The following is a 19,848-nucleotide window of genomic DNA, read 5'->3' as shown; positions in this document are numbered from 1 at the left end:
TTGTCTGAGTAATCAACAGACAAGAGAGATAATTTCACTTCAGTTGTGTGTTATTAATCTCAGACAACAAAGAATGAGTAATATCTGTTGTGTGTTATGAACCTCAGACAACAAAGAATCAGCTATATCTGTTGTGTGTTATGAATTTCAGACAACAGCGAATTTCTTCTTCTGTTGTCTGAATGTGTCGACACATCCCCGCGCATGCCATGGCAGGCACATGCCTGCGCAGAATTCACACAACGGAAACAGGTATTCTGTTGAGCAAAGTATTGTCACACAACGGTAAAATCACCGTTGTGTGATTTTTCAATCACACAACACTCGTTTAGACCACAGTGAGGCTGGTCATCACACAACTCCAAATATCTGTCGTCTGATTAACTTATTGTAGTAGTGATATAAGCATGTGTAGGAGCCAGATGCCAACGAAAATACCATCAATCAATTTCATCCACCATATTCTGTGTACTTTGACACCAATAGAAAGAAGAACTCAATCCAAGTTTTGATTAAAGTTTGTAAATTTGGTATAATAGGAATACACAAAAGCAAACGTAAAGGAGAATTGCAGTGCTATGGACTAAGCAAGTGACAGTAGTGAGAGGAACTTGCCGGAATTTCAAATGAGAGAGGAGGAAGGAGACAACCACAAGCCACAGGAGCGTTCGGTAGAGCTGAGCAGCGACTTCTTCAAATGCGCCTGCGCGGTCTTTTCTCGGTTAGCACTCCAAGTGCTAAATTGGGTTGGTCCGGTTTCTCGAATAACACGACCCATGTAGTTGCCATGGGCCTTGCTTGGAATGGGTTGGCTCTGTTTCTTGAACACTCGCTCACTAATTTAGTAAACCGTGTTCATCTACGTGTGGATTAAATTTTGATAGTGAAAAATAATGAGACAAATAATAAAATAAACTTGTTTCAATTGCTAATCACAAAACACATATTATTTGATCTTTTACAACATATAATGATACTTCCGCATCGCAGTTTGATATCTTTTCAAAAAGTATAATATTAGCTAATGCTGTATTTGAAATGCGTCATGTGTCATTACAGATTTCTAATGGCACGATAGATGCTGAAGGTGGATTCCACGGTCTACTAGCACAACATTGCGGCTTGCCAGCGACAGTGGAAGTTGGGTTGAAGGCATGGGTGCCCAGACCATATTTCCATGGGCATGGGCTTGTGGTGTGGTTCGTGGTGCCTTTGTTTGGGCTTTAATTATCAAGCCCGCTCGTTATTGAGTCCGTATTTGGAATCTAGGAGGTTTTTACATAAAAAGTTTGGTTCTGGGTCATCTTTGCATAGGGACTCGAATTCATGGTTCTTGTTCTTAAAAGTTCTTATGCTGACATCCAAGTTTTTGACACCTTTGATCGCACTCACTCTCTCGGGAGCCTCACCTTAGTCTGGTATTGAAAATTCTTTTACAGTGTATCTCCCTTGTTACAATTACAATTATGGTCACTATTACATTTACACTGCTCACATGACATATGCATTGCATTTCGAAGCCTTTAGACATTTAATCATGTTATGGTTATTTTTCATTTTAGCTATGTTTGTGCATCTTGTTTCATTTCATTGCCTTTCTTTCGATGTTTGCATTACTCTCTGTACTCAGTTTCATTTAATATGTACGCACGTCTTTTATTCAGAAAAAAAAGTACCAAGCTACTCATTAATTTGGTTAATTATTGATGACATATTATATAATATCAACTAAAATAGTTTCTTTTAACATATATTTCTCAAAGCATTGGTATTATGTCCCGAACTATGTTTGTCCTCACTTCTTAGGCTCTTAATTTATTATTTATCTTAAAATAGAAGAATTTAAAATTGAAACCTCATCCACACTCATGAAAATAAATATGATAGGACGAACTAGATCACAGTTTCTAGTTAAATTTTTGTTAAAAAAATAAAACATATTTTTTTCCGGCCACCAATAGGAAGCGCGGAACTCAAACTGTATCATTAATTAAAAAAACCTGAAGGCGCCAGAAGAACTCGTTTGAAGTCCGCGACTTCCCTCCGGACCCCTCCAATCTCCAAATCCCCACTCTCTTTTTTTCCACCCCTAAACTTTTGAAAATTGTAATTCCGCCCCAAATCTAGAACAAGTATTCCAAATCCCCAATCCCCCCCTATCAACCCTAATCGATCGCCTTTCTCCACCACTCGCCGAGCCGATAATTCAACTTCTCCGAGCCCACGGAACCCTACTGGTCGTGAATTTGGGTCCAATTTTGACGAATTGGCATGGTTTCTGCGGTACCTCTATGTACCAGTTCGAGTTCTTGACGAGATTGATCGAATTTCCGAGGAGTCTGAGTGAATTCGACGTGGGTTTGATTTGGAATTAGTGAAAGGTTGAGTCTTTGAGAGGCTGTGATGGCCTACGAGCTCTCGGATAGCAGTGGTGAGTTGAATTTTGGTATAAAGATTTGTGTTTTGTGGTTTTTATTGAGCTCCAATTCTTGAATTTATGTTAGTATGATTGAATTTGAGCTCAATGGTGGTTTTGGGTTGTTTGATTGTTGCTGTTCAAGTAGTGATTTTGATGGCATTTGGTTAAGTTTTTGAGTTTCTTTGGTTTATTATGATCGGATTGAAGCGAAGTTCATGATATGCATTATAGGTAATAAAGATTGAGGGTGATGATTTGTGCTAAAGATTGAAGTCTATTGTTATGTTTCTTGTGTTGAAGTTGGTTACTAGAAGCCAGGTTTCTATATTCTAGCCATGGTTGATGTGTAGGAAGAGGAGCCCTAATGTGAGAAACAAGAAACAGAATAGCATTGAGAGTTTCGATATAGTGAGTAAAATACATGTACTTGTTGATGGGTTTTTTTTTTTTATACACCAGAGAAGTTGGTAATTGGAGAATTTAATGTAGGAATAGCGATAGTAGTCAGAAGGTGTATTTTAAGAATGAAATTTCTGTTTCTTTTTATGTTTTTAACCTCCAAAAACCGTTGTAGAGTGATGACTATTGGAGAAGCGTTTCTCTTTCAATTTTTCTAGTTTGTTTAACATTGATGCCGCAGTTGGATGTTAAAAGTAAAGTTTTTAATAGACTGTATGGTTTTAGAACTCTTTCTTCTGTTCAAAGTATTTCTCATAGACTGTTGGTATTGTCTGCATTGCATATTCCATGAGTCTTCTACACATTTGAGGAAGAATGTATTTTATCTGCAATAAAAGATCCCTGTTTGTTCTTTATACATATGTTTTATGCCTGTGTTATGAGAGTCAGAACAAAGGAGTGTCCCCTTTTGTATTTTGCATGCAGTTATTGACATGTATTTAATTAAATGAGGTGATTTTATGATGGGCATGAATGAGGATTTTATGTTTTGCTATGCAGCTCCTTTCTAAGTTATGCAATATCTAAGGGCCATGTCTCTAGAAAACAATAGTTGTCAATAATCTGTGTGACCTTTACAGGAACGGATGATGACCTTCCCCCATCTCATCAAAACCGATTTCAAAGAGGAGGCCGAAGTTCTGGGAATGGAAGATCTGCAGCTGTTGGTTCTGCTCCATTACCTAGGATGCATGGTGATATGGAAACACAGATCCACCACATTGAGCAAGAAGCATACTGTTCAGTCCTGCGGGCATTTAAAGCCCAATCTGATGCCATCACCTGGGTAGGTGTTTGTTTGATCATGTTATTGTTTCTTATTTTTCTTCAACTGTTATTTTGATTTATATATCCAGTAGATTTGAAAGTCGGTCATCTTATGTAATTTTCAGGAGAAGGAAAGTTTAATAACGGAACTTAGAAAGGAGCTGAGAGTATCGGATGAGGAACACAGAGAACTTTTGTCCAGGGTCAATGCCGATGACATGATCCGTAGAATAAGGTTTGATTATATGGGGGGGCATATTTCTCTGAGCAGCAAATCTGTATTACTTTTGCTTTGTTCTGAATTTTTTTCATGTAAAATATCATAATAGGGAGTGGAGAAAAACCAGTGGGCCTCAGCCTGGTACACATAATGCTGCTCAGCCTGTTCATGACCCCATACCTAGTCCAACTGTTTCGGCATCACGTAAGAAACAGAAAACATCACAGTCTGTAGCTTCTTTATCACATGGTGGTGCTCCATCTCCAGTGCTGCCTCCATCCATGCAACCTTCCTCATCAGCCTTGAGACGTGGTCCTCCTCCAGGAGCTCGGAGCAAGAAGTCAAAATCAGTACGTTGAAATAACTTTAATTAAGAAATGTCGGTATGAAGTTTATGTTATAGGATCTATTAATCTGTTTTTGCTAAACGAAGTATGTTGCTTCTTCCCTATGAAGTCCACACAGTTCCCTTCTACAAGTATTACCGGAAGGCCCCAAGCCCCAAACCGAGGTTCTTCAGGTGGCTTTGTTGCAACTGAGCCTGCTGAGGCAACAACTTATGATCCATTAATAGGAAGAAAAGTATGGACAAGGTGGCCTGCGGACAACCATTTCTATGAGGCTGTAATAACTGATTACAACCATATTCAGGTATATGCTCTTGCATTGACTGAATTCATCTAAACTTAGATTAAGCTTAGTAATTGGCAGCTTTGATCACGCGATACTCCAACAGAATCTTTTCCTAATCTTATAATTGTCGAAATTTGACAGGGCCGACATGCTCTGGTTTATGATATCAATACAGCAGATGAAACATGGGAATGGGTCAACCTAAAAGAGGTAAAACCTGCTGCTTATCCTAGCGTTTTATGTACTGTTGTAACCATTTCCTTTAATAATAGATCCATGTCTCATAATTTGGAAAAGTTAAGAGTCCAAATTTTTGTTATTTTTCCTTTTTTTGCACATTTTGACAAGTGAATGACATCTCCTTGTAATCTGATTCTGGGGATGTTTCTCTATAGTGTTAATTTTGCAATTCATTTTAATATGTAAATAACATTGGGTCAGCTTTGCTTTGCCAGAACTACTGGTGGCATCGTGCTATTACCTGTCAAGGTTTTAACTGAATGGATGTTTAAAATTGCTATCCGATGTTGAGTTTTCTCATTTACTTCATTATTTTGGTACATATTTATTTGAGTTACCTCTATATCAGCACAAATCTCTTTCATAGATAAAATCCTTGCTCTTGGCCCTGAGCAGTACTTCACAAAATTTAATAAATATTGTAGACTTTTCCTCAGACACATGGAGTCCTCCCCCGTGAACGAAATCAATATGTGTGTGTGTGGAGACACAATGATAATGGGAAACATTAAAACAAATGATGCATATCATGTCTGTGTTGTCAACATGGGGTACATAGGTGAATATGGAATTGTGATGGCTGTGTCAATATGGAAATTAGATGTTACTACTTGAAAGGTTTGAATAACCAATTTTGCATCATTGTCACAATCCAGTGTTTGGCATTTTCTTCTGCCTGTAGCTATAATAACATAGCCGGGCAGCAGAGGCCAAGTGATGAAAATAGAACGGAAAAGGTATACTAACATGGTTGGCTTGCTTCCATGAAATAATGAAAAGGTATATTAAAGGGGTAGCTGCACACTTAATACAATGGAAGGACTTTTTTGTTCCGTCTATACACAATGGGCAGCTGCACACTTGACCCAGTGAGGAAGCAAGTAAAAAAAGTAATGAAACTTTTTCTGCAGAATGGGCTAGCTGCACACTAGGTTTCTCCATCCTTAATTATTTCTGTATGCTGTGTATTCCTAAGAGAGGACTAGCTGAATGTATAGTATTGGATCAATTCTATTCTTGCTACTAGGTTCTTAAAAAAAACCCAGTACTTGACTAATTTGTTAACTCTGTGATCCAAGCTTATTTTCCCAACCCTTCTTACTAATTGATGTACCTTCAAATGTTAGATATCTCCTGAAGATATTCGGTGGGAAGGTGATGATCCTGGGTTTTCTCGTAGGGGTGGTCGACCTGGATCTGGCCGAGGGACTAAGAAGTCCATCGGACGTGGTGGTGCAGTTTCAGGTGCAGGAAGGGGTAGAGGGACCACAAAAGGTCAGCCTAAGAAGGATTTGCCTCCACAACAAAATGGCATTGGCAGGAAGGCCATGAGCGACATTGAAATACTTCATACAGACTCGTTGATTAAAGAGGTATGAGGAAACTTGTAAAGAGTTTTTCCATGTTCCCCAATTAGCTGGTGGTTACTTATTTTTCCCTCGTTGCTTGAAACTACAGGTGGAAAAGGTCTTCAGTGCTGGCCATCCTGACCCGATGGAGATTGAGAAAGCTAAGAAAGTTCTCAAAGTAAGAACCAATAAACTTTATTCTTTTATTTGCATTACATCAAACTTTTCATTGCTGGGATAATGATGGATTCTTTAAAATGCAGGAGCATGAACAGGCATTGATCGATGCAATTGCAACGCTTGAAGATGCATCCGATGGTGAAAGTGGTAATAACTAATTATATATAACCCATGTCCTCAAATACATAATAAAGCCCCCCGCCTTTATTGTATCTTTAGTCATGGTTAGTCAGATTTGACTGTTACTGGGTACAACTTTTTCTATTAAAATTTGTTTGCGAGGCTCCCAAAATGGTTGTCTAGTTGTGTGCCTTTGTGTTAGCAATCTTTTCTCATCTTTTTCCATTTTAACATAAGGAAGGGTAAATGCAAACACCCATTTTCTGTCATAGTAAGGAGGAATACCTGAATTACACTAGCTCGTCCACAAATTTCAATGGATGCATATTGTTGCAGTGAATGTATCTAGGTGGCAGCAGAGCTGCACAAGGTCTTATTAAGTTTTGTTGATGACCACTACAATTTTTCTAATATTGGCTTTCAAAACAGATGAACATACATTCTCTCAAAGACAACCAATGGACCAAGAACGAGGATGGAGAAAACGGCAATATGATGAAATGGCAGAAGGTCAGGCAGTTGATGGTTCAAATGGTACTAAAATCATGAGAGATGGTAGAATTGCATCTGATGACCAACGTTTTGAAGGCGATGGCATATGATCTTCTGAGCTTTGTAGTGCTCAGTTGTAATCCTGCTTGTAATGTAGTGTTGTGCCATATTCTAACTCCATGACCAGCCAAGTGAATACTATTTGGCTTTTCTGTTTATTGGTTAGTGGTAAGCTTTAGGTGTCATTTCATTCTAGTGTAACCTTAAGCCCAGATATAATCTTTCTCAATCGCCCTTTGCCTTTTCTTTTCTTTTTGGTGCAATGAATGACACTTGACCATGTAAAGAATGTTTTAGTGATGGCACTCTCTAATATTCATTGTTTTGCCAATGATATTTGGTCATGAGCAAATACAAAATTTACTGTGAAGTATATACTGATGGCATGGAGCATGCAAAGCAACTATGCTCCTGCATATTACACATGATATCAAGTTAGCACATGCACAACAACATTCAGCAGCTCAACGCTAAGAGCAGAATCTGATGAATTTCAACACAGCACGACCCCATTCAAAATGGTTGATTATTTACAACGATACAATAAATTCAAGGATAAGATTCACCATCTGTGTATCATAAGCTGCGCCTTCCATTTGGAAGTGGCTAACTCCTTCAATAAGGTGTGTTTCAACACGCCCTGCCGCAGAACTTAGCTTGTTCTTCAGTTGCTTCACACTTGTAAACCCATCTCGAGTCCCCATTACAAAAAGTTTTGGTTTCGGGGATTGTAGGATGGCTTTGTGGTGTCTCCCAAAAAGGATCGAGGCAGTAATGCCGAAAGGATACCCCAGACTCACATATCCTACAACTTGTTCAATCTGATCAACCGCTGAGCCTGCAATTGGGGCACCTACACCAGAACATGAGGGGAAATTATACACATATGAGCATCAGATTTATTCTGCTAATAATAATGAAATTGGCTTCAGTGATACATAAAACTGACAAACAAACAAAAGTGGACTACCGGACTAGGCTCTATATCAAGTATTATATCTGAGGTTCAAATAATATGTCCACTTCTACAATGCTCCAGATACAGTCCAGAACAATCCTAAAGCAAGTCCTTATCACAAGAATGATAAAGTTTGGGCACCATATTCTCCAAGGTAAAGCCATTTATTTCTCAGTGTTTTACCCATTAATTATTTTCTCCTATCAATGAGCTTTTCTGGTTGATATCATGCAAGAGTATAACCAAGACATGGATAACCAAGAATTATGGAAAGTTTATGTAAGTTAAGGTGCAAGATTAAGAGGCAGCAGTAAGAAGTACATACAAAGTTAAGCCCTAAGACTAAATATCTAACTTTTAGCCAAATTTACTCAGTAGTTCCCAAACCAAAACTACTGAACATTTATTTTATTAGATCATGCATTCAGTCCATCTTCCACTATTAAGTAAATTGCACAATGAGTGCGCATCATACTCATTAGCTCACAGCTATTTGAATGTCAGGCTTCTCAATAACATGCCATTTTTAATTCAGACACGTTTACTTACTAGTTTATTGCTACAGGCGTGACTCGACTCTTCATATTCTGTTTTATTTCCTTTTAAATTTTCTGGGGTCTAAGTGGCGGTATGTGATTCACTGATAATTGTATGCAAGGCATTAGAATGAGCAAAATTAGTAACTCATTTCAGTAGTGGAACTGCTTTTATATGTCCTTTTAATAAGTCTCTAGATTCAGAAACATGAGTCAAAACCAATGCTTCTATGGAATAGTATAATTTTGAAGTAACAAATAAAATCTAAAGTGTTGCACTTAGAATGAGGACATAACCTTCATTTCACCCCACCTCATGCCACTTGAGGTAATATTATGGGCAGAATCCACAAAAGTTTTTTATCTAGAGTTAATCCTCCTAACTAATGCAATGCAAAGTACTTCTAGAGTTAATCTGAAAACCAGAGAGAAAATTCACTACAGTTGCAGAAAGACCTCTGGATCCCACTTATTTTCACTCTTACATCATCAAAATCCCAACTTTGGATGATTAAAGGACAGTTGAGTTGAGCAAAGCAGAATTATAAAAACTCTAAAATCAGCAAAGTAAAACAAAATACGAGTTATTCGATAATGTTAACAAATCACATCTCAGACACAAACCATCAAATTTCCTTGATAACCGAAGGATATACGAACACACACACACCTCTTCTCTTCAAAGATGAGTTACATCACTTCTACTAGCAACAACACTCAACTCATCGATCCGCACCATTCAAAGAATCAATTTAGTAACTACACCTAAACAAGAACTATGATTGTTCCAAGCGCACAATTCACAGATCCACAAAATAAACCGCCTAAACCAACTATACAACCAAATCCAGAAACTACCCGCATAAAAAAACCTGTCCTTTATTTCACAACACACTTTATCCAACAAAGATGCAGCCGCACACACATTGTCTATACAACTCTCAACTATAAACACACTTGATCCACCAAAACGAACTAAACACGAAATCTAATCACTACCCACATATACAAAACAAACACATACAAGAAATACCATACCTGCAGAAGAACCCACAAGCAAAATTCTATTAGCAGACAAATTCTCAGAGACCCATTTGCACACAGCAATCACATCCTTGATTTCTGCAAACCCAGTAAGAGAAGCCTTCCCAGTTGACCTCCCAACTCCTCTCATGTCAAAAGTGACAGCTTTGAAGCCTTTCTCAGCTAACCCAGCTGCTATGCCTCTCAAAAGGCCCTGACAGCCACCCAGGACAGAGTAGGGATGCACCAGAACCGCCACAAGATCATTGCCCTCCTTCATTTGATGTTGTTGTTGGGCTTCTCTGGGTCTGAAGAGCCTTGTGTTGAGCTTGGCTCCATCACTGGTCTCAACTGTGCAGGTCTCGACCGTACAGTTTGACATTAGGAAAATGGGGTTCTGGGTGTTTGTTGGGAACTGAGAGTTCAAAGTTGCGTTGGGCTGGTGGTGTTGTTGGGAATCAGGGTGAAGGAAACTGGTTTATGTCGTTGGGAATTTTTGTGAGAGACGACGAAAATGCGTCGGTAGAAACTGCTATATTCGAAATATATTATGTCGGGGCAAAAACTTTGTTCAACCCGACCCGAAGGAGGAACTCTCACGTGTTGGCCCAATACATGGTGGTGCAGCTGCCCGGTGAGTCACTATTTTCTACTGTTCAGTGGGCCTGACGAGATTACGTTCTGCACTGATATTCAGACCGGCCACGTGGCACGACCGTCTCATCGAAGATTTTTTGTAAAATGTAGCAATTGTAATTTTTCTAATATAGATCGATGCTCGAGGTGTTCAACTCATTGTTGGCTCGACGACTTTTGCTCGCAAATTAAACAAACAAAAATCTGCCCTAAAATTAAGTACTTCAGAAATCACCGGCCGATTTAGATTCTAATATGCGGCTTACAAAATTCGTAAACAACAAAAAGCGATGGTTAAGTATCGACTCATAAAAATTGAATATTCTAACGATATAGTTAAATAATTTTAAAAAGACAAAGTAATTAGCTGATGATTCTACGGTTTGTAATAAAAAAAGAAGATAACGTTTCAACGATTCTTTTTCTATAAAAAAGAGATTGAGGTGAGTGACATCGTAGAGGAAGTGTAGTCTAATCTGGTGGAATAATGCAGAAAAGTCTCATTTTCAAACACACTGAAGTCGCATTCATAAGAAGTCAAACTATTCCAAAACCAACTTCTCCCAAACCAAATTATCTGGTGCTAAAGTCCCATATCTGCACAAAGTAACTCTTCAAAAGTCTTTGTTGCTTATTTTAGATTGCATTAACTCGACCACTAAAGAACTAGTAGACTTTTAAGTTTTTGTAGGCAAAAAGATACTTATAAATATAGGGAAAAGACTCTAATGAAGACCTTTAAAATGAGGACTAGTTGAGGATTTTCTAATCAACTGTTTGGGAGACCCGCTTTTTAATTATATCTCAGCAAATCAACCGTAAGATGTTTAGGTATGCATACGTAGATAATTTCTGAAGATTTTCTTTCTAATTGCTAATCATTAAGGTACAGAACTAGATCAAATCAATAGACGAACGAAATTTGTCAAAATCTGAACCGTCTATGTTTATAAATGATAATTCAAGATTATGAATGCCTTAACGATTTTCAATTTGGTTGAAAATTTGCAGAAATGATCTGCTTATAAATATTTAAACATATAACGGTTGATTTGTTAAAATGTGATCGAAAAGTGGGTCCCACAATCATTGATTAAAAAGTCTTCAACTAATTCTTATTTTAATGGTCCTCATTAGACCCTCATCCATAAATATAGATGAACTTACTAAACTATGACATATAGATCTACAAAGAAAACATGTTACTACCAGTTTCAGTCCTCTATTCTCTTCCATTATATCCACAAAATATGCATTTGATCAAACCGAGTGCAGATCTCTACCTCTTCTTCACTCTCACTCTGTATTCTCCTCCATTAAATTGGACTCCATCTAATTGTTGCAGTTGGGAGGGCATTACTTGTAATCAACATGGTTTGGTCACTCATCTCAGCTTATCCTCAAAAGGGCTCGAAGGAGTGTTCTGTCCTCATCACTAGTCGATCTCACACATCTCACTTACCTCAATTTGTCTCACAACTCACTTTGTGGTTTCTAGATCGACCCAGATTCTTCTTGCCAATGAATCGTCTTGCTATTCTTGACTTGTCCAACAATCAGTTCAATGGTGAAACTCCATCTTCATTCTTCTGAAAATCTTTTGAGTTCTCAAGTTTCAATGTCAGCAACAATATCTTCACTGGGTAGTCTATTCCATCCACTAAATGCCTTCATTCTGATCCCTTGATTAGAATTTTGGATTTTTCTTTCAATAAATTCAGTGGCAGTGTTTCTCATAGACTAGGAAGGTGTTTTGTGTCGGTAACAATAACCTCTCTGGACTACTTCCAGATGATATTTACAATGCTACAATGCTTCAAGAGATTGCATTACCTTTCAACCAGCTTTATGGAGCCATTAATGATAGAATCGTCAGCCTCACCAACCTCAGAATTCTTGACCTCAATTCTAACAGACTGAGCCGCAAGCTTCCCATTGATATTGGTAAGCTCTCCAAAATTAAATTCTTGCTTCTTCATTTCAACAATCTAGGAGGTTCTTTGCCCCCTTCCTTGATGAACTGCACAAAACTTGTAGAACTGAATATGGGACTCAAACACTTGGAAGAGAATATCTCTGTACATACATAACACTTGCCGACCATAATCAACACTCATACTTAACCATGTCACCTTGTCGGAATGGCTTCAACGGTGTGACCCCTGGAAACACAGCAAGACAACCTTCAACGGTAGGCCGACTCCAGGCCCAAATATGCCTCGACGCGCCGACACGAGCCACCCAAAGTCATCCCTGCAGAAAGGACCAAAACTCAGCAAACTGAAGTATATCAGTCCCACATCGAAAACAAGAGTGAGGTAACTCACTATTTCACCTATAAAAGGTCCACTCCTCTCTCTTCATTGATTAGGTATTCAATAGCTGTATACCGTTATATTTGTCAATAGAAGTACATCGTTTAACTTTAGCATCGGAGGAGCGAAGACCGCCAACCGCGGTCTCCCCTCTTGACGCCGTTGTATTTCTTTTGACAGATTAGCGGGATTTCGTGAACTCTACACATATCGGAAGATTGGACCCTAATCCACGTTATCAGAAGCCGACATCATATGACGGTATTCTGCAAGATCACATGCTACGCCCAAGTTCCTTGACTCAAATATGCTTCCGTCATCCATTAATATATACTAAGCATTAGCACACTTTTTGACTAATACTTGGTCATGCGGCAATACCTTTTGAATTCTAGCATTCTAGAAATATGCATGCCTACACCTCACCTCAATTGGACCACCTAGCTACGTTAGCTAATCACATGTACATATATTGCTCACTGCACATTTCCATGTACATATTTGATAAGGCATTAGCTTTATTTGCCTTTGTCATTATCAAAATTGACATTTACTATTGCCATGCCTTTACTTTTCAGCAAGCCTAAAGTCTGTTTCACAAACAAATTAGGCCAATCAATATCGGCTACTATGCCAATCAAAATATATTAATTTACCATTAATATAAATTACATTGCACCACTGCCATTGCTATCTAGTAAATACATCTTACAAGCACTTAACACTATTACAAAATTATCTTGTTAAGGAGGCATACCGAACATTTCTTCGGTCAATGAAGCATTGGTCATCTATTATGGTACACTAGCTAAAAGCAATGGAGCGTCATGCTTGGACAACTCTAACATGATTCGGGTACTTGTATCAATTCCAACTCCAAACCACTCCAAATCGACATAAGATAAGTAACTATATCTTATCATTTACGCTCTTGCATAGAGCCATTGCCATGCCTTAACATGTTTTTACTACTTCTAAGCATGTCTACAAAAATACAAAATATTATTAGCATCCACATTACAAGTACATGCTAACATGCCATGTTTCCATTTAATTACAATTTAATTAAAGAAACATGTGACCATCAAACAAACTAGGCCATGTCTAGAAGCTTGTGACACTTATGACTTAATTAAACATGCTCGGATAAATACTTGCAATGGTTACGACTCGCTTGGGTATCGAGCATGGCCACGACTTGCTTGGGCCACGCCCCGCATGCTCGCATAGCTCCTATCCGCTCAACTACACCCAACTTGCTCGAACACAACCTAACTCGCTCAAACATATCCAACATGCTTTACTTAAACTCTAAGTTCCCAATGCTCCATAGCTTTCATAGGAAGCTACTCTCAAAATTTTATATGGACACCCATTACACTTGCCGCTATCTATTGCGCATGTCACATGGTCATAAGATCCACATAAATATCACTTGCTATACTTATCTATTGTTTATCATACAATTAGCAATACTTTACATATACTCTATATGTAAACGTATGGTCTAGCCTCCGGGCACCATACTTTGTCAAACTCTCCCCACGGGAAAGAGACCTAAACGGGTCTAGACTCCACGAGTCTATGGTCCATGACCAACCGCCAAGCGGTAAGGCAACGCCTCATAATGACAATGACCGCTACGCGACATTACAATCAAGCTTTTCTCCTCCAGGAAAGAGTAAAGGGACCGGTTAACGCAGCCCACGGCAGCCATTGATCCGGTGGTTGACCCCCGACGCTTGGGTATCAATGATTAGGTTCTCTACCTAACGCCTAAGCTTCCCGCTCACGCCTCCGCGGCACCTCCCGAGCTTTCCGCTCATGAGCTCTAAACGCTCACGCCTCCGCGGCACCCTTGAGCTTCGCACTCAGGCCTTCACGGAATCCCCGAGCTTCCGCTCACGCCTTCTCGGCAACCCCAAGCTTCCGCTCACACCTTCCCGGCAACCCCGAGCTTTCGCTCACGCCTTCCCAGCACCCCCGAGCTTCCTGCTCACGCCTTCCCGGCACCCCCGAGCTTCCCGCTCACGCCTTCACGGCACCCCCGAGCTTCCCGCTCACGCCTTCACGGCACCCCCGAGCTTCCCGCTCACGCCTTCACGGCACCCCCGAGCTTCCCGCTCACGCCTTCACGGCATTCTCGAGCTTTACACTCATATCCCCTCGAAATAGTACACGTTAATGGAACATTGAATTCTTCTACCATTTGTCCTTTGCAACAAATCGAATTCTTTTCACGTTCCATTAATACGAGCGACAACCAAACAAACACAAGCGTTCGCGTATTCATCGTTCACGAATTACAAACGTTTGCCTTCACGGCACTCATGCAACTTACACCGAGCGTAACCTCGTCAACTCGACTTCGTTCGTTTTCTTGCAAGCACCACACGAATTCATATGCAATTCATATGTTTATTCATGATATGTTCACACAACCATACACGTTCTCCAGTTTGTACGTCATAACCGATCATACTCGACGACATTCTCATGTATACATCAATATGTATCATGCACCCCGTACATTCATATATGCCAATGCATATCAATGCAACTCACATATGTTGCCCAATACAACAAGCATTCTACATATGCTCGTTTTTGTCTTTGCAGGTTAACGAGTCCCTTCTTGCTTACCGAGTTCGGGACTTGTAGGGGCTAGGAGCCTCTCGGACGTCACTTATGCTTGATGACATCATGTTTATAACTCCCCAACCAAGAAGCTCCTCTTACTTGGGGACTTCGGGGACTTGTAGATACCTCTCACTAGCATGACTAATTTGCTATCTCACCAAGCATAAGTAACACCTTCTTAGGGGGCCCACAAGCCATGGTGGGACCCAATCGAGACATGCATCCCGTAGCCCAATTTCCAAGCTACGCCACGGTAGTCTGAAGCGGCCAATACCTCGCCGGGAAGCCACCTTCCCGGCCTTGCCAACATGCCTCCACAATATGGCTTTCTAGACTAGAATAGTGATTTTTACATCCCACATCTAAGAAAATGTAAAGGAGAGGGGTTCCCTTACCTATAAAAGGGACCCCTCTTCCCACTTAAGCATCCATCCCATTATACACTTTGTAATCCCTTTGGGCCGTAAGGCCCAAACACATATAGTGCAATATTGAAGTGGACGTAGTTTCCCGCTAAGGTGGGAGATGAACCACTATCAGCCAGACAACAAACTTCCCCACAAGACATGCCGATTCATGAATTTAATTCAATGGATCACATGTATGAAAATAAATAACTTTATTGAATTAAACATCCAAGCATAACCAAATTATAAAAAACCAATATTTCAAAAATCACCAAAGATAATTCGAAAAATAGAAAGCATTATTCATAACAATAATATAGATATGGCACAAGTGCCTATTATGTCCATGTCCTCGAGTTTTTCAATCCTTGATGTATCCATTGGCTGCTTGGAAATCAGTAATCTCCAAGGTGGTATCCATAGGAACTAACTCTTCCACAAGGTTGGCCTCTCGAGTTCCGCGTCTGGCATGATACTCTCCTATCTCTTCATCTGTTGCCCGGCAGGTGTGGGACCAATGGTCAGTGCCTCCACATTATAACATAGATTATGTTCATTCTGAGGGCGACGGGCTGGGCCAACATTCTCTCTAATTTGAGCTTGTTGGACCTGGGCATTTCGGTTTCCACCACGTGGGCCTTGTCCACATCCTCCTTGACCCCTTAGGCCATTACCTTGGTGGTCACGGTCATATGGGCCATTTCTGGGCCCATTTCTCCTTCCATGTCTCGGATGTTCAGGCCTCCTTCCCCTTCCACGACCCCGGTTTCTCCTTGCGCGGTTGTTATCGCGATGGGCAATAGCATTTGCTTCAGGCAAAGGAACTGCTCTGGTACCGGTAGGCCTTGCTTGATCATTCCTCAAAAGTAGGTCGTTGTTCTTTTCAGCGAGCAATAGAATAGTGATCAATTATGAGAATCCAGCAAAGTTTCTCTCCCTGTATTATTGCTGCAGGACCATACAGGAAGGAGGGAAGGTGGAGAAAGTTTTCTCTAATAGATCAGCTTCTGTGAGCTCTTCTCCACAGAATTTTAGGAGTGTCTAAATCCGGTAGATTTCAGAGTTATACTTATTCACAGTCTTGAAATCCTGGAAACGTATGTTCTGCCAATCGTGCCTTGCTTCTGGCAAGTAGATGGCCCTCTGATGGTTGAATCGCTATTCTAGAGCGACCCAAAAGGACCGTGGGTCCTCTTCAGCTAAATATTCCACCTTGGGTGCTTCCTCCATATGCTTCCTAATGAAAATCATAGCCCTTGCCTTCATATCTTCAGGGTGATGTTGTCAGCAAAAATTGTTGATCTCATATTATTTGCAGTTAGATGAAGCTTGACATCCTGGGTCCACTTAAGGTAGTTCCTTCCGGAAACTTTCAAAGCGACAAATTCAAGCTTGTTGAGATTGACATTCTCTACAAGGATTGAAAAGACAATAGTTAGTGCTATGGGTAATAACTTCCATAAGCAATCAATAAGAATTTCAGGTTCTATAACATGGTATGAAAAATTAGATTAAACATGTATGGTGAATTCGTGAATGAAACTTCAAGTTCCTTATATGGCATTATCAAAATTACAGGCTCGATATACATGAAATGTTATTACTGAATCCTTTAGGTAACTCCAATTAAATACGACCAAGTAAGAGTATGAGGTTTAGGTGGAGCGAGGCTCACTTAAGTACAGAGTCTCATTGGATCTTACCTAGACATCGCATCGAATTGGATGAGCCTAGTTGGAAAGATTCATAACCTTTCAATGTTTTCGAAACTATGGGTTCGTTATGCTTGAACTTCTGGTTCAATATTTATGCGTGAACTTCTGGTTCATTAAGTACCTGCATTCTACACATATATATTCTAATCCAAAAAATTTCAAGCGAGTAAAATATTCATATAATTAATATGAGCAAATAGAGAAGCAAGTAACACCAAAAAAAAAAAAAATCATTATGATAATAAATAATGGCGGGAAGAAATACCACAAAATCGTTATAGTAATAAACGCAATATACGTCATTAAGATGAAATAATGAAATAATAAAGAATAAATTATGAAATAATTATGGTAATGAGCATTGTAGATACCTCTACTAGCAAGACTAGTTTGCTATCTCACCAAGCATAATTAACACCCTCTTTGGGACACCCACAAGCCATGGTGAGGCCCAACCGAGACATGCATCTTGTAGCCCTATGTTCAAGCTACGCTACGGTATCCGGAAGTCGCAAATCCGTCGCCGGAAAGCCACCTTTCCGGCCTTGCCAAGTTGCATCCACAATATGCATTTCTATACTAGAATAGTTGTTTGCTTGTCCCACATCGAAAACCATGTAAAGGAGATGGCTTCCTTCACCTATAAAAGGAATGCCTCCTCCCACTTAAACACCATCCCATTACATCTCTTGTAATCTTGTTAGGCCGCAAGGCTCGACACACTAGTACACATTCAAGTGGACGTAGTCTCCCGCTAAGGCGGGAGGTGAACCACTATACTTCGCTTGTGTCGCTCTCTCTCTCTCTCTCTCTTTTACTTATCGTTAATTAGATCCCCACGAATCCAAGCATTAACATTGGCGCCATCTGTGGGAAGCCAACACAAAGGCTTCGTCACCTACCACGAACTTTGACCCGAAAGTGTCGAGTCAACGCTCGTTCAACATCAAATTGGGGCCGGTCAATGCTTGTTCAACGCTGGAGATGGTTGGTCAACGCCTGGCGGGGTCGGTCAACGCCCGGCGGAGGCGGTCAACGCCCATCAGGGTCCGGTCAACATCTGGTCAACGCTGACAAGGTTGGTCAACGCTGAACCTTCAAAAAAAAAAAAAAAGATTTGGAGCAACTTGGGCGTCCAACCCCTATGCCAAGATCAGCGGCAAATGTTACCCATCTTGGGCGGTAACTTTAAAAAAAAAAAAAAAAAAAAAATTTGGTGATGAGTCGCACTGGACACCCAAAGATCTCCTCTGGGCACCCATTCCATTTGCATTCATCACCTCCGCTCCGCTACGCTGCTGCACTTGCTCCTCCGCTGAGCAAAACCTCCTCCGCTGGCCCAAACCTCCGCCAAGCACACCATGAGGCACCACCAGCTTTTAGCCTTACTTCTTGTGGCACCGCCGACAAGAACCACCATGGCTATAGCTCTGCTCCGCTCCACTGATTAGCGGAGGATACCTCCGCTGATCCGTGGAGCAACCTCCGCTGCACTACCCCACGCCGGGGACTTCCGCTCACCAACCCCGAGCTCTGCAGCTCCGGTGCTCCGCTGGGAACAGCTCCGCCCGACTCTTCTTCTCCTCCTTCTTCGTTGCATCCTCCGCCAGCAAGGCTCCGCCGCCGGCCAGCTCTTCAGCACGACTGTGCCGCTGACCAACTCCATGGCTGCCCCGGAGCTCCGCTGACCCGCTTCGCTGCCCAAACTCGGCGGCACCGCTAGCCTTTCAACCATCCCAGGTCGGTCAGGCAACAGGTTCCTCCGCTAGCCTTCGCTAGAATCCTTCGCCGGAGCTCCTCCGCTGGGCATCACCACTGCTCCGTCGGTCATGCTCCGCTAGATGCGAAAGCCAACCACCGCTGGCATCCTCCGCCGGCCATCACTCCGTTTTGCATCTCCGCCGGACTCTGCTCTGCTAAACGAGAGCTCTGGGCCTCCGTTCGGTTTTGCATCTCCGCCGGACTCCAGCAGCGAACTCCGCCGGTCTAGATCCGCGGGTCCCCTGGGAAACTTCCGAGCTCCGCAGCTCCGGTCACTGCTGGGCTCCGGTCCGTCACTGCGAACCAGCTCCGCAGCTCTCCCTCCGCTGTATAGTCTGCATGTCCCTGCTGCAGCTCCGCTAGCCAAACCCAACTGCATTTGTAGTTCTCCCTCTGCTGGCAGAAGCAGCAACCTAAGCGCAGACTACCAGGCGCTGCACTTCAACTGCCTAGGAGCAGACTGCCAGCTCTGCTCCGCTAGCTCCGCCTAAACACAAACTCCAACGCACCGCCGAACTGCTCCGCCCAACTCTCCTCCGATCGAGCTCGGAGCCTCCGCTCCGCCGGGCTAGAAACACCCTACTGCTGGCAGCAGCAGCGTTGCAATCTTCATCTGTCATGAGCAAGTTCCGGGCTTGAATCTTGAGGATTGGCGGAGCTTCAATCTTCCGGTCACGTCTTTGGAATAGCGGAGTGCCCTTCACTAACAACGAGATGAGTTTTTTTCGCCTTACTCATATAAACCAGATGCATGCTTTATATGCCTCATACACGTCCGGTACGCATGCCTTTTGTTAGTGCGGCAGGTGTCTTCTTTTACGGAGATGCTCCTTTTGTGCTGTCTCATGTACTACTAAACGCATGCATGCACAACATGTACTTGTCCTCAGTGCCTTTTTAAAACACATGACAACGTG

The 19,848-nt window shown here is 41.4% G+C and overlaps 2 protein-coding genes across 2 annotated transcripts; one reads left to right on the top strand and one right to left on the bottom strand.

The window, feature by feature from the left end:
- Positions 1-2,070: 2,070 nt before the first annotated feature.
- Positions 2,071-7,274, top strand: LOC133731601 (protein EMSY-LIKE 3). Its single transcript, XM_062158973.1, has 10 exons — positions 2,071-2,431; positions 3,460-3,665; positions 3,772-3,881; positions 3,976-4,216; positions 4,323-4,517; positions 4,641-4,709; positions 5,867-6,112; positions 6,198-6,266; positions 6,352-6,415; positions 6,818-7,274. The coding sequence occupies exons 1-10, from the start codon at positions 2,404-2,406 to the stop codon at positions 6,988-6,990; spliced, it is 1,401 nt and encodes a 466-aa protein (XP_062014957.1). The 5' UTR covers positions 2,071-2,403; the 3' UTR covers positions 6,991-7,274.
- Positions 7,275-7,395: 121 nt separating this feature from the next.
- On the bottom strand, positions 7,396-9,987 carry LOC133731602 (uncharacterized). Its single transcript, XM_062158974.1, has 2 exons — positions 9,473-9,987; positions 7,396-7,793 (listed from the first exon to the last, which is right to left on the bottom strand). Exons 1-2 carry the CDS (start codon positions 9,837-9,839, stop codon positions 7,471-7,473), a joined length of 690 nt encoding a protein of 229 aa, XP_062014958.1. The 5' UTR covers positions 9,840-9,987; the 3' UTR covers positions 7,396-7,470.
- Between the last annotated feature and the right edge of the window lie 9,861 nt (positions 9,988-19,848).

This window comes from Rosa rugosa, chromosome 2, assembly GCF_958449725.1.
Source record: "Rosa rugosa chromosome 2, drRosRugo1.1, whole genome shotgun sequence".
Classification (NCBI taxonomy): Eukaryota; Viridiplantae; Streptophyta; class Magnoliopsida; order Rosales; family Rosaceae; genus Rosa; species Rosa rugosa.
The sequence above is the reverse complement of the archived record's forward strand: the minus strand, read 5'-3'. Positions and strand labels throughout refer to the sequence as shown.